At 39.4% G+C, this 13133-nt stretch overlaps 1 protein-coding gene across 1 annotated transcript in view; it reads right to left on the bottom strand.

Moving 5' to 3' along the window:
- Positions 1-404: 404 nt before the first annotated feature.
- psip1a (PC4 and SFRS1 interacting protein 1a) overlaps positions 405-13133 on the bottom strand; it is a 35940-nt gene continuing 23211 nt past the window's right edge. Inside the window, exons 9-15 of the mRNA XM_060840375.1 lie at positions 12988-13109; positions 12591-12661; positions 12127-12197; positions 6890-6991; positions 3009-3243; positions 1675-1804; positions 405-586 (exon numbers count right to left, since the gene is read on the bottom strand). Of these exons, the coding sequence (XP_060696358.1) occupies positions 490-586; positions 1675-1804; positions 3009-3243; positions 6890-6991; positions 12127-12197; positions 12591-12661; positions 12988-13109 (828 nt within the window). The 3' untranslated portion in view covers positions 405-489. The remainder of the gene's footprint in view (positions 587-1674; positions 1805-3008; positions 3244-6889; positions 6992-12126; positions 12198-12590; positions 12662-12987; positions 13110-13133) is intronic.

The following is a 13133-nucleotide window of genomic DNA, read 5'->3' as shown; positions in this document are numbered from 1 at the left end:
CATAAGTTTCTTTACGATACAACCTGCAATTAAACGGGCAGGAACGAAGACTACTTTTGATTATTTGGCGTTAAAGCAGATTTGGCCTTGACAGGTTAAGACAAAAAAACATCATATCAACATAAAAACACCACTGATTTACTATACACATCCAAAAACAAGGAAAACCCACCACCCTCCAATTACCGTATAAAACATTTTTCAACAGAGGCAGGAAAAGAATCCAAATAAAAAATGTACACCTAGGCTTCAGCAATTCTATGTAGTAAAACACTACTATGTGCTTATTTGCTGTTATGTTGCTTTTATGGGGGTTTCCTTTTGGATATTCAGTATTAAATAGCAAGTTGTCTACAAATCAGAAGTTACAAAAAAAGGGAAACAAAAGCACTACCCCCCCACCCCCTCTCCCCTCCCCATGTCCTACTAACAACACCTGTGCTAGGCACTACATTTTAAATTTGGTGGCAGTATGCAGGTTGGAGTTACTCAGCTGTCAGCTCCTGGTCCAGTCTCCATCTGCTCAGCCTCGGAATTGGCCGAGGGTTGTTTTGCCAACTGCGAGGCATCAAACTGATGCAGTTCACTGATGAGAAAGAGAAAATAATGAGTTACTTGGTCACATTTTATTTGATTAAAATCACCATTTCAATCTCAATAAAGGGACAACTGTTAGTCTGCTCCCCTCCAATAGCTAAGAAATGTACAACTTGTCATTGACATAGGCATCGTGGTGGGGAGACTTATAAAACTGTTCACTGTATTTTTCGTTTAAAAATGCACATGAAAATAAATTTCTATTCTAAGTTACTGGAGACATCAATCAAAATGGCACTGGACAAAAATGAGAGAGCCAGGACTAATCCATCCCTGTTTTGTACTGTTCCTGATGAAGGGCTTATGTCTGAAATGTCGATGCTCCTGCTCCTCGGATGCTGCCTGGCCTGCTGTGCTTTTCCAGCACCACACTCTCAACTCTGAACTCCAGCATCTGCAGTCCTCACTTTCTCCTGTTCTGTACTGTGCTGAGTCATCTTACTTAAAAGATGGTTTGTTGTCAATTTCTTATGCTAAAGCTCCTAAATAAAAGTTGATAACAATACCATGTTGGGCAGTTAATCTATAGTTAAATATATGGGTGCGTAGTGCGAAGCTCCTTTGTAGGGTCAGATGTAGGTTGAAATATGAGGGCCTGAATTGGGAGATATATTGCCATTTTGCAGCAAGTTTCTTTAAAAGTTATACACCTTTGTTCCACCTAATGTGAGATGTGTTAATGAAGAACTTTACCATGAATGAAAATCGTTTTGTATATCTAATCTCTGCAGTGGAGGTGATTACGTTAGTACAGAAATGAGGAGCGCCAGGAATTTTAGCTGTACCTAACACTGCTCAGCACCAACACGCCACATCCTCCTGACTGCAAGGTTTGAGAGTATGATCTGAACAGAACTGCTTCGTAACAGGTTAACCAATAAGTGGCACCTTTTGGTTTTCAGAATATAATCCAGCCCATTCACCAACTGACAACTCAGGGGCAACCACAGAAGGTCCATAGCATAGGCCATTCTACAAAAGCGATAAAATAGCTAACAAAAACAGATTAACCACATTCAGAGCCAGGTCCTCAATGGATTTCAACCCCCAGCAAGCTTTAAGCTTCATTACACTGACCTGTTCTGTGGCGGCTGTGCAGCGTCTGATTTATTCTTCTTCTCATCGCTGGGTTTGTTCTCTGCTCTTTTCAAGGTGTGGTCATTCTCTGTATCCTGTGCTACAACTTCTCCATTCACTGTTTTAGCAGCTGATAAACAGGAAAGAGGCTACTTAGCTGTATTACAGAAGCTGCTCAAACTACGCCACAGTTAGCAGTTCCAGGGATCAAAACGCTGAAGTAACATTGAAAAGCTCACTCAAAATTTTATATTGCAATAAACTATAAAAGGATCTCCCCAATTTTCTATTCTCTCCTAGAGACACCTACTCTGTCAACAAGTAGCAATGTCTTTCACAAATGTGCCCTACAATTGGGATACTTGCCACACTTAGTGTTCACATATTCTACTATCAATCACTGGATACTAACCAAGAATAAAAGCTTTGACTCATTTCACCTGGGAGTTCAGCTGTAGCACTTTTGAAAGAAAACAATGTAATGTATTCTGGGATTTAGATTTCAAAATAGAGGTACACCGATAAACTGCAAACTTCTGGATTTACAGGTGCACTTAGTGCCAATCCCTCCCGGAAGAAACTCCTGCACTGGCTGATGCTTTTGAGCGAACATAAATATATTTCTAACATCAAGAAGTGGAAAAGACTGCAGGTTTGACATAAGCTTTGACCTGCCTTTCTTCCTCTTTCCTCCACTATCTACCCTACACCAAAGATATTCAGGTTAGGTGGATTTACCATGAGAAATGCAGGGTAACAGGGATAGGGTGGGATGCTTTTTGGAGAGTGTCTGCACACTCAGTGGGTTTCTATGATAAACCTACCCTGTAATAAATGGAGTAAATGAACACAATGGAGAAAAGTGGGCAAAGCCTGCTACTTAAACGTGATGCGGATTGCTTGGAAACACATCCTCACTGACTCTCTTGTATAGGGTAGGAGGGCTCTCAGCAATTGGAGAGATAAACCAAGAATTCTGATTGGACTGCACGAATTGAAGGGGTTGAAAAGGTAGGAGAGAGTAAAGCCAGTCCACTGGATCTCCTTACATAGTGTGTCAGACAAACAATGTGCCCATACTAAACAACTATTAGCAGACAGAGAACCTGGAAACAAAAAGGAAACCACAACAGATTTATAAATATTATCAACCATAGAGAACCATGATTAGTGAGATCTTAGGGTAGCAAGATACTTCAGTCACAGCTAAATATCTTACTCTAGATGGACAGCATGCAATGGAATAAATTCTTTTGATAGTAGAGAACAGAACCCTGCTTGTGCAGTTAATTCACAGGTAGACAAGGAGTGGGAAAGATTGATATGAACTTTACCTGTCAGCTGTTCCTCTGTGTTGTCAGTTTTCTTGTTAGTTTCCACTTGATCATTTTTCTTCTCTTGTTCTCGTGCCTTGACTGCTTCCTCATGCTGCCGCTGGTCGGCAAGAGATTTATTCAGTACTTGTGCAATCACAGAATCACCTTCACCAACCAAGAACATGGATTTGAATTTGTTGTAGATCATATCAGCCTTGAACATGATGTCTTGACAGGCTTTGTAATTTCGCATCTGGCACAAGACAAAACCAATACGATCAAAATCCGACAGATGATTTAAAATAAACAGGAAATGGTCTTGATTAGATTTCTATTTGCACAGAATACAGTCATAGTTTGAGATTAGATTAGATTCCGTACAGTATGGAAACAGGCCCTTCGGCCCGACAAGTCCACACCGACCCTCTAAAGAATGAACCACCCAGACCCATTCCCCTACCCTATATGTACCCCTGACTAATGCACCTAACTCTACAGGCAATTTAGCATGGCCAATTCACCTACACAGCACACCTTTGGATTGCGGGAGAAAACCGGAGCACCGGGAGGAAACCCACGCAGACACGGGGAGAATGTATAAACTCCACACAGACAGTCGCCCAAGGTGGGAATCGAATCCGGGTCCCTGGTGCTGTGAGGCAGCAGTGCTAACCACTGAGCTAACGTGCTGCCCCCAGGCGAGGATATATATCACAGCCCAAGAAACTATTCATAAAACATGGAAGACTTTGCTTCATTACAACAAAAAGAAGTCAATCCCAGTGTCTTTGTTGCAATTAAAACCATGCAAAACATCTTAATTTTATTTCTGTAAATCCTACACAAAAAGCCTAAACCCTACTGCTTTAAAACAGTGTCAGCAATGTTATGTCAAGCCTGCATCCTCCAATTATTTGTTTTCTTCCATCTGAAAGGCTGAAGAGCAAAATCAAAGTCCAACATGTACATTAGTAGTTTCAATGAGGATAAAAGTTCACTTCAGGTGCATCGTCCCTAAGGTGCAGTCCCTACTTTACCATCTATAGGTATCAGTGGGCGATAAGTCATAACGCACTTTTTCAATGCTAGTCTTTCAGCTACATATTCATATTTCTAATTTTATGTACGCTATGCCAACCTGCACATGGTTCAGGTAACAATCTGGAGACTGCAATTTTGGAGGTGCTGATTTTTAATTTGGTGCCTAGCTCCTCACTCTCTTTCCTTGTTCTATGTATTCATGGGCTATGAGAACTGGATGCCTGTGCCCCCTGCTAAACTACAAGTTCCCCTCTAGCCCTGAGCACATGTCCTAAAGCATGACATCATGCTGGCAACATAGGTGTCTGAATTCTTACTTTTGCTGCAGAGAATGATGCGAATCCCTCTCACTATACTTTGCCTTACTATCAATACATTCCTCGTTGTTCCCTCCACTAGATGGTACTATGGTCAGTTTGCTCATCCACCCTATAAATCATACTCTTATTCAAACAGGTGGAGATAACCTCAAACGTATTCAACACTTTCAGATGGCTGAAAGTCCTGCCCTCTGGATTCCCCTACCTGCCTCACTCTCTTACACCCTCCTGTACCTGACCAAATCAGAAGACCTTATTTTAAACGGTGAGACTGTCTCCTGAGCATCCAGATGAACTTTTCCCTTCATGATGGATGGAGGAATCTGCACCTCAGCTGCCAACTCAATAAACTTGAGCCAAAGCAGCTCAAGACACAAACATTTCTTGCACACATCTTAAACCTTACCAATGAAAGTGTCCTCAATAACTCATTTCCCTCAAGTGCAAGATCCAATTTCTACAGGGTGAGAAAAGTTGAAAGGCTATAAAAAGCTCCTTCCAACTCTTTATCAAACTCCCCGAGTCACTAATTCCTTGGGTTTGTGATTAATATCTTCAGCTTTTTATGTTTGCCTCTGGCAGCAGTGAAGAACTTTATCTTTATAACCAACTGAACTGAATGTGGAGAAACCAGATTCAACTGATATTTATGAATTACCCAACTTTCTCACCAGTCTGTAGCTGTGACAACAGACACCAGGGCTTTAAAATCTAATAGTGGATTGTGGAATAAGGGGGTGGAAGTCCTGGGTAAGAAGTCTTATTGTGCAATGAAACCACAAAACAAGAACTTTTGTGGCATGCTACTTAAACTGAAACTTGAGGTTAAATGGATTATTTTCTTATCAAGGTTAAAGTGAAAAAGCAAGCCAACATTAAGCAGGGATTTACAAGTTTGTTTAAAATTACAAGGACAGTGAACTTAGCAAACATGTCTGGTCTGGGTGGATTACATCTGTGCATCTTAAAATAATCCAGTGAAGAGATAGCAGAGATATAGATGTTTGAAAAAGGTATAGTTCCAGAGGACTGGCAGATAGCTAAAGTAATTACATATCCAGGGAATTATGGACCAGTCAGCACATTACAAAAAGAATATGGAGGCACTGCAGAGACTGGAGAGAAGATTTACAAGAATGGTATCAGAGACCCATGGGCATATGTCTCAGGAAAGACTCAATAGGGTGAGCTGATTATCTCGGAGAGAAAGATGACCGAGTTTCACTGAATAGAGATCTTTAAAAAGTTTGATAGAATGGATAGAAAGACAATTACCCTCTTGCATAGAAGAGCATAATTAAATGGAAAAGTCAAAAAGGGAATTCAGAAGAAACTTATTTTCCTAAAGAATCATGAGAATGTACAAGTTACCATCGCAGAAAGGAGTGGAAGTAACTAATAGGGATTCACTAATTAGGTAATTAAGGGGAAGTGAGACCAGAATGAGGGAGAAGGGAACAGATGGTCACAATGGTGGCTTTAAGTGAAACAAGTTTTTTTGGGGATGGGGAGAGGTTCAAATTGACCATAAGCACCAAATGGCTCATTTCTGCTTTGTAAATTCTACTTAATCCTATGTAAGTGATGTCTCCAATAACAATCCAAACTAATCCTTACTGCTCCGCTCTTTCCCAATAACCCTTCTCTGTTTCTGGGTGTTCATCTAATTTTCCCTTAAGGAAGTGCTCACTGCCATTTTAAAATGATCCTCATTTGTCACAAACTTTCCTGAAGTGCAGTCTATCAAAACTCTTCAATTTCTTTTTTGAAAAAAAAGTTCTCAAGCAGTCCAGTTAAAATCACTCCTACTTGTCACCTGAATTTCTCTTCCCTAAAATTATCCTTGTTCATCTTCTTGTAAGCTCTTTGTATACAGGTTATTATTTGAATTTCAGATTATCCATAAGATCTCAAGGTCCCAATGCTTGGGTAAACAGCGTTATCCAAACATTCAATTATCCAAACAAAATACTTCCCGCCTGTGTCGTTCGGATAATTGAGGTTGCCCAGTATTACCTGACCTTCACTGCGTTCCTCACCCAAGTGAAGCCAGAACTGACTTGGAGCACACCTTCTGACCATTCCCTAGACCAAACCTCAGACTTCATCACAATGCTTTTCTAATAAACCAACCACACTGTGACATTTTCCTCTGGGAGCACAATCCTGCAGTTTCCTAAAACAGGAACACGGCAACTGATTGAATTTCATCTCCAAGTTCAAATGAGCATCCTTTACATTCCTTACTTACTCCATTAATCATTTATTCTAAACGCTTCAAAGATTTGCCTCTGATGATTCAGTGCTCGGATGTCCCAGATCAATCCACTAATTTTGCCGCATATTCTTTCTCTTGCTTGTTACCCAGTGACCACTACTAAAAAGTTTACAAGAGATGTTAAATAAAGTTTCCACATTCAACTAATCCAACTGACTCTCAGGTCTAGCTTCACAACAATTTCAGAAGGGAGATTGGAAAATGGACACACAATAAGGTGAATGAGGAAAATCAGCTCTTAAAATCTGAACATATCTAACCTTCTTAAGTGTTGCAATCAGTTCACTGTGTTTCTGCAGATGCTGTGGAGTAACCTGGAGTGCCGCAAGTTCATCTAAAGTCTCAATACATTTTTTCACATCCTAAAGGAACAAAAGAAGTTATATGTGAGGCATCGCATCAATTTTGTATTTGCAGTTACTAAAATACAAAATTCCTAAATGTAACAATTTTATTCCTTGCATTAAAAGAAAAAGTTAGATTTATGATTAGGTTTCGATTTGAAGTCTTTAGGTTGAACAATTTCAGTTATGTTCAATTTACAGGACTTAAACTACATTGCAACTCATCCCCATTCTAACTGTTTTACGCAAAGTTTTACATTTAGTTTCCAAACTAAATCATTCCTAATTTTCATTGACTATGCAGCCTAAATACCAGAAATTATTTTTGGCAATCTCCACAGAAGGACTGAAAATGACATACATTATTCAGAATTCCTCCGTAAAACTCATCTACTTTCTTTCTCCATCCATAACATCTTTTCAAAAATAAAGAGTTTGGTCACCCTGCCCATTACTTTCCAAATGGTACACCATGAAGATTACAAATACAATTTCTCAATGATACTCGGACCCAGGGTAACCCAAAAAATGTTAATTCTAGGTGCCAAGGTAAGTAGTCCATGAAGTTACAGTCATCAAAAGACAAATGGCATGGATTTTGAATAGATGGCTTTGCCTCACTTATCCATAATCACTCAATACACAGTTGATAGTCCATTCAGCATGTCGGGCAATCATCAAATTGGAAGTCTTTTAGTTTTAGCAAATGTCGTAACAATAATGCCTAAATAATGTGTAATTGCAGTGATCAAAGGCTGACAGAAGCACTGATCTAGCCATATTGTTCTCTCAATGGCATCAATGTCCCATTTTGAGAAATTCTGAATTTTATTAATGTGAGAATTCCTCCAGAAACATGTGGCTCCATTGAACAAGATGACAAGTTTTTAACTGATCTCAAATACTAAGTCTCTAGCGATGCTGAGGCATTAGCTGCGACAGGCGGCAGCTGAACTGGAGACACTGGATTTTGTGCACCAGTGTGATCAAGGGAACAAGTGTAGTAAGCGGCCCCTTGGGGTTTCAACTGTTTCCTTCACCTTCCACTGCAATCTGAAATGTGACTCGGCTACTTTAGAGTTATACACACCTCCTGCAAACAATACTTGACTTTGTTTGGAGTTCTTCCAGCAACATTAGGAGTGCCTCCTTTTTGTGCAAAGCAAACATTCAAACATACCAAAGCATCAAACTGAAACAAGCTATCTACACTACACTTGTGACTGAAGTTCAAAGTACTCCACAGACTACAAAGCACTTTGGAACATTCTGAGATTGTGCAAGATGCTTAAGTAAATAGATTTTCTTTACTACATCAAAGGAAATCATGCACCACTATACTGAAAATGAGCTATGGCATGATGTAGAACTGGAAGGATGACATGCTGCAATAGGTTATTAGTTTTGCAATTGTTTTTATTCACATCAACAAGAATAAAGTACTGCAAATACTGGATATCTGAAATTAAAAAAAATGCTGGAGAAGCCAGCCAGGTGTGGTAGCAATTGTGCAGAGAGACACCATACGACTTCAATGAGTACTAACATTTTCTCTTCCACAGATGTTACCAGATCTGGTGAGTTTCTCTATTATGTTCTGTTTTCATTTTCACAGTCCTGACTGTATGTCAGACTGATAGGGACATCTGTTAGCAATGGAAACAGGTGACAAGTTTCATAAGTTTGGAGTCTCAATCAAATTCCATAGATCGTTGCACTGAAAAAGATCCATTTACATCTACTCTCTGCTTCTCATTAGTCAATCTCCTCACCTTCTATACGCTAAACCTCTACCATGAGCATTTACTTTCCAAAATAACCGTTGATGTAGTACCTTACCACTTTGCCTTCTAGAAATTTAACTATAGTACAGCCACTGGTTCTCCTTTGATCACAGCACATTAGAGTCAGGGACACATAGAATGGAAACTAACCCTTCGATCTAACCAGTCTCTAAACTAGCACCATATCCCTCCAAACCTTTCCTGTTCATGATCTTATCCAAATGTCTTTTAAATGTTCTAACTGTACATGCATTCACCACTTTCTCTGGCACATTCCATACACGAACCACTGAGTTGCCCCTCATGTCCTTTTCACATCTTTCTCCTCTCACCTTAAAAATCTGTCCCTTTGTTTTGAACTCCCCCACCATAGGGAAAAGACCCATGTCATTCCCATTCCTAATTCACCTTATCAATGTCCCTCATGATTTTATAACCTCAATAGGGTCGCCCCTCAAACTCTTAAGCTCCAGTGAAAAAGGTCCCAGTCTATTTTTATATCTCAATATTCCTGGTAATTTTTTTTCAGAATCCTCTCCACTTTAATAATCTCTCCTATAACTTCTTCAAAGAACTTCAATAGATTGGTCAAGCAGGACTTCCTTTTCTCAAAACAATGCTGACTTTGCCTGATATTCTTGAACTTTTCCAAATGCCTTGCTATAACAGCATTTCACGTTTTTTGTATGACAGATGTCATGTCAACTGGCTTTTGGTTCCTGCTTACTTTCTTCTTCCATTTTTGAATTTAAAAAAAGTTATCTTCACTATCTTCCAGTTTAATTAGACCATCTCTGAAGCAAGGGAGCTTTGAAAAATTTAAACCAGTCCACCAAGCAATTCACTGCCTATTTCTCTGCAGACTGCATGATAATATCCATTGGACCCCTACATTTGTTGAGCCAAAGTTCAAACAATTTACTTAATACTGTTTCTCTGGTGATTGTGATATCCCCTCCCCATTTCTTACTTTATCATTGTTCCTGAGATGTTATTTATATCCTTCATAGTGAAGACTACTGCAAAATACCTGATCAATTCATTATGCATTTTTCAGTATTAATTCTTCATTGAGTCTCATTTGGTTAACTCTCCTTTAAATATTTATAGAAATTCTTACTATAGTTATTTTTGTGTTTCTGACTAGCTTTCTCTTGTAACCTATTTTCCCCTCCATTAAATTTTAGTCATTGTGCTTTGTTTTCAACATATTGTCCAACTTTTTGACTAGTCACCAGTTTTGGGAGAATTCTATGCTTTTGTAGTATCATAGAAATATACAGCACAGAAACAGACCCTTCCATCCAACTCGCCCAGATATCCTAAACTAATCTAGTCCCATTTGTTTGGCCCATATTCCTCTAAACTCTTCCTATTCATATACCATCCAGTTGCCTTTTAAAGATGTAATTGTGTAATTGTACCAGCCTCCACCACTTCTTCTGATAAGTCATTCCATACACACACCAGCCTCTGCATGAAAAAGTTGCCCCTTCGGTCCCTTTTAAATTTTACCCCTCTCACCCTAAATCTATGATCTCTAGTTCTGGACTCCCCCAACCCAAGGAAAAGATTTTGTCTATTTACCCTATCCATGCCTCCTATGATTTTATAAAAAGGTCACCCCTCAGCCTCCGACATTCCAGGGAAATAGCCCCAGCCTATTCAGCCTCTCCCTATACCTCAAACCATCCAACCCTGGCAACATCCTTGCAAATCTTTTCCAAACTCTTTTAAGTTTCACGACATCCTTCCGCATAGGAGGGAGGCCAGAACTGCACTCAATATTCCAAAAATGGCCTAACCGATGTCCTGTACAACTGCAACATGACCTCCCAACTCCTATACTCAATGCTCTGACCAATAAAGGAAAGCTTACCAACTGCCTTCTTCACTATCCTATCTACCAGTGACTCCACTTTAACCATTCTGGTTTACCACAGATAGTGGGCTCATCCCTTAGCATTTTCTTATTCATTGGAACATATTCTGTATATTCTGAAATATCCCATTAAATGGCTGCCACTGCATCTTTATTGACCTGTGCTTTAACCTAATTAGTCACTTCACTTCAGCCAGCTCTGCTTTCATGCCCATATAACTTCCACCATTTAAAAAGTTTAAAAATAGTCTCAAACCTGCTCCTCTCTCCCGCAAACTGAACAGAACATTCAGTCATATTATGGTGGCTGCTGTCCAAAGAGCCCTTCTCAGCGAGATGAATTAATACTAGTTTATTACACTATATCAGACCTAATACAGCCAACACTCTGGCCAAATCCAGAACATGATGTTCTAAGATGCTACTCTGAAAGCATTCTATGAAGTTTTCAGTTAAATGAGTGGGCAAAGATCTGGCAAATGGAGGAAAAATGTGGGAAAAGATGAAAAAGAAAAGTGTTCATTTTGGCAGAAAGAATAAATAAAACATATCATCTAAACAGTGAGAGGCAGAACTCTGAAATGTAGAGGGGACCTGGGTATCCTAGTGTATGAATTACAAAAAGTTAGTGTGCAGGTACAGCAAGTAATTAGGCAAGCTAATTGACTGTTTATAATTTATCACGAGGCAAGTTGAATACAGAAGTGAAAAGGTTTAATTGAGTTGTACAGTATTCCAGATGTGGTCACCTGTAAAGAGTTCTGGTCTCCTTTGAGGAAGGTTGTAAATGAATTGGAAGTGATTCAGAGAAGGTTTACCAGGTTCATACCTGGAATGGGCAGCTTGTTTTGTTGAGGAAGGGTTAGACACGCTGAACATTTATCCACTGGAGTTAAGATGGGCAAGAAGCAAGTTGTTTGAAACATACAAACTCCTTAGGGGTCTTGTTAGGTTTCATATGCAAAATAAATTTTCTGTCCTGACAGAGCCTAGAACCAGGCATTGCTATTTTAAAATAAGGGGTCATATATTTAAAACTGTAATAGAAGAAAACATTTTTTCTGACAGAGGTGCCGTTGAACCTTCTTCCTCAAAAGGCAGTAGAACCCTTGAATATATTTCAGGCAACAGTATGTAGATTCTTGAGAAGTAAGGGAGTGCAAGGTTCAGAGGTGTAGATTAATCAGATCAGCCGAAGGGTCCTATGTGAATGCCAGAGCCACCCATCCTTGTTCTTATTTTGTACATAAGTCTGTACGTTCACAAAATTACAAGATAAAAGGTGACAATCCTGAAATTACAAAACTATTCTGAAGGGTCTACTTGAAACAATTGTCAAATAGTAAAAAGTACATAAACATATAAAACAAAATAAATCAATCACAGCGCTATTATTCAGAAATTGAACTTACAATCGTTCTCTTCATCACACAATTTACACCAATCAGGAACAGATCCAATGTTGTATACAACTACTGAGTACTCACAGGCTTGTCGATCTTCAGTGATAATTTAATTTCACTGTGCAACTTTTGAAGTCTCAATTCCATTGACATTTCTGTGAACCAAGGTAAAGATTAGATTAGATTAGCTACAGTGTGGAAACAGGCCCTTCGGCCCAACAAGTCCACACCGACCCGCCGAAGCGCAACCCACCCATACCCCTACATTTACCCCTTACCTAACACTACGGGCAATTTAGCATGGCCAATTCACCAAACCTGCACATCTTTGGACTGTGGGAGGAAACCGGAGCACCCGGAGGAAACCCACGCAGACACGGGGAGAATGTGCAAACTCCACACAGTCGCCTGAGGCGGGAATTGAACCCAGGTCTCTGGCGCTGTGAGGCAGCATTGCAAACCACTATGCCACAGTGCCGCCCCTATAGGAAGTCATATTTTGTGTTAATAATTTTTCTATTAATACTGCAATGAATCTAAACAGACACCTCTTTTTTTTTCTATTTTCTTGAAGTTGAGTTTTTCTTCTCTCTTTCCTTCTTTCTCCTCTTTGGTTTGCCTGGAAGGAAAGATAAATCAAAGTTAACAGATGAACTATACTTATGCAATTGGTTCACCTGACGAGAGGAAAACAACCACCGCATCCAAGTTTAGAACTTTCAGTCAAAAGGGATTCCTTTCCCGAAACTGGGATCCCCAAAGGTTTTAAGAAAACATATTATTTCAAAATGAACTGCACAACACTGATGAATTACAAATACTTCACAAAGCACTCATTTCTATTCCTAAAAGAAGATCTGAAGATGTGTCAGATCCAAATTATTTCATAATCAACATGCATCATGTTCAACACGCAAGAATTTACCAACAGAAACTGGTACTTACTGCTCATCTTTTTTGCTTTCCTCCACTTTGCACAGCTTTTCTTCCTGTTCCCTTTCATTTTGTTTTTTCATTAGATTTCTTCTATTAGCAGCATCCCACTTTGTTTTTTTGGTTTTCTCTTCCTTTGAGCATAATGGTGAACAAAA

The sequence above is a fragment of the Hemiscyllium ocellatum genome, chromosome 2 (assembly GCF_020745735.1).
Source record: "Hemiscyllium ocellatum isolate sHemOce1 chromosome 2, sHemOce1.pat.X.cur, whole genome shotgun sequence".
In the NCBI taxonomy this organism is placed as follows: domain Eukaryota; kingdom Metazoa; phylum Chordata; class Chondrichthyes; order Orectolobiformes; family Hemiscylliidae; genus Hemiscyllium; species Hemiscyllium ocellatum.
The sequence above is the reverse complement of the archived record's forward strand: the minus strand, read 5'-3'. Positions and strand labels throughout refer to the sequence as shown.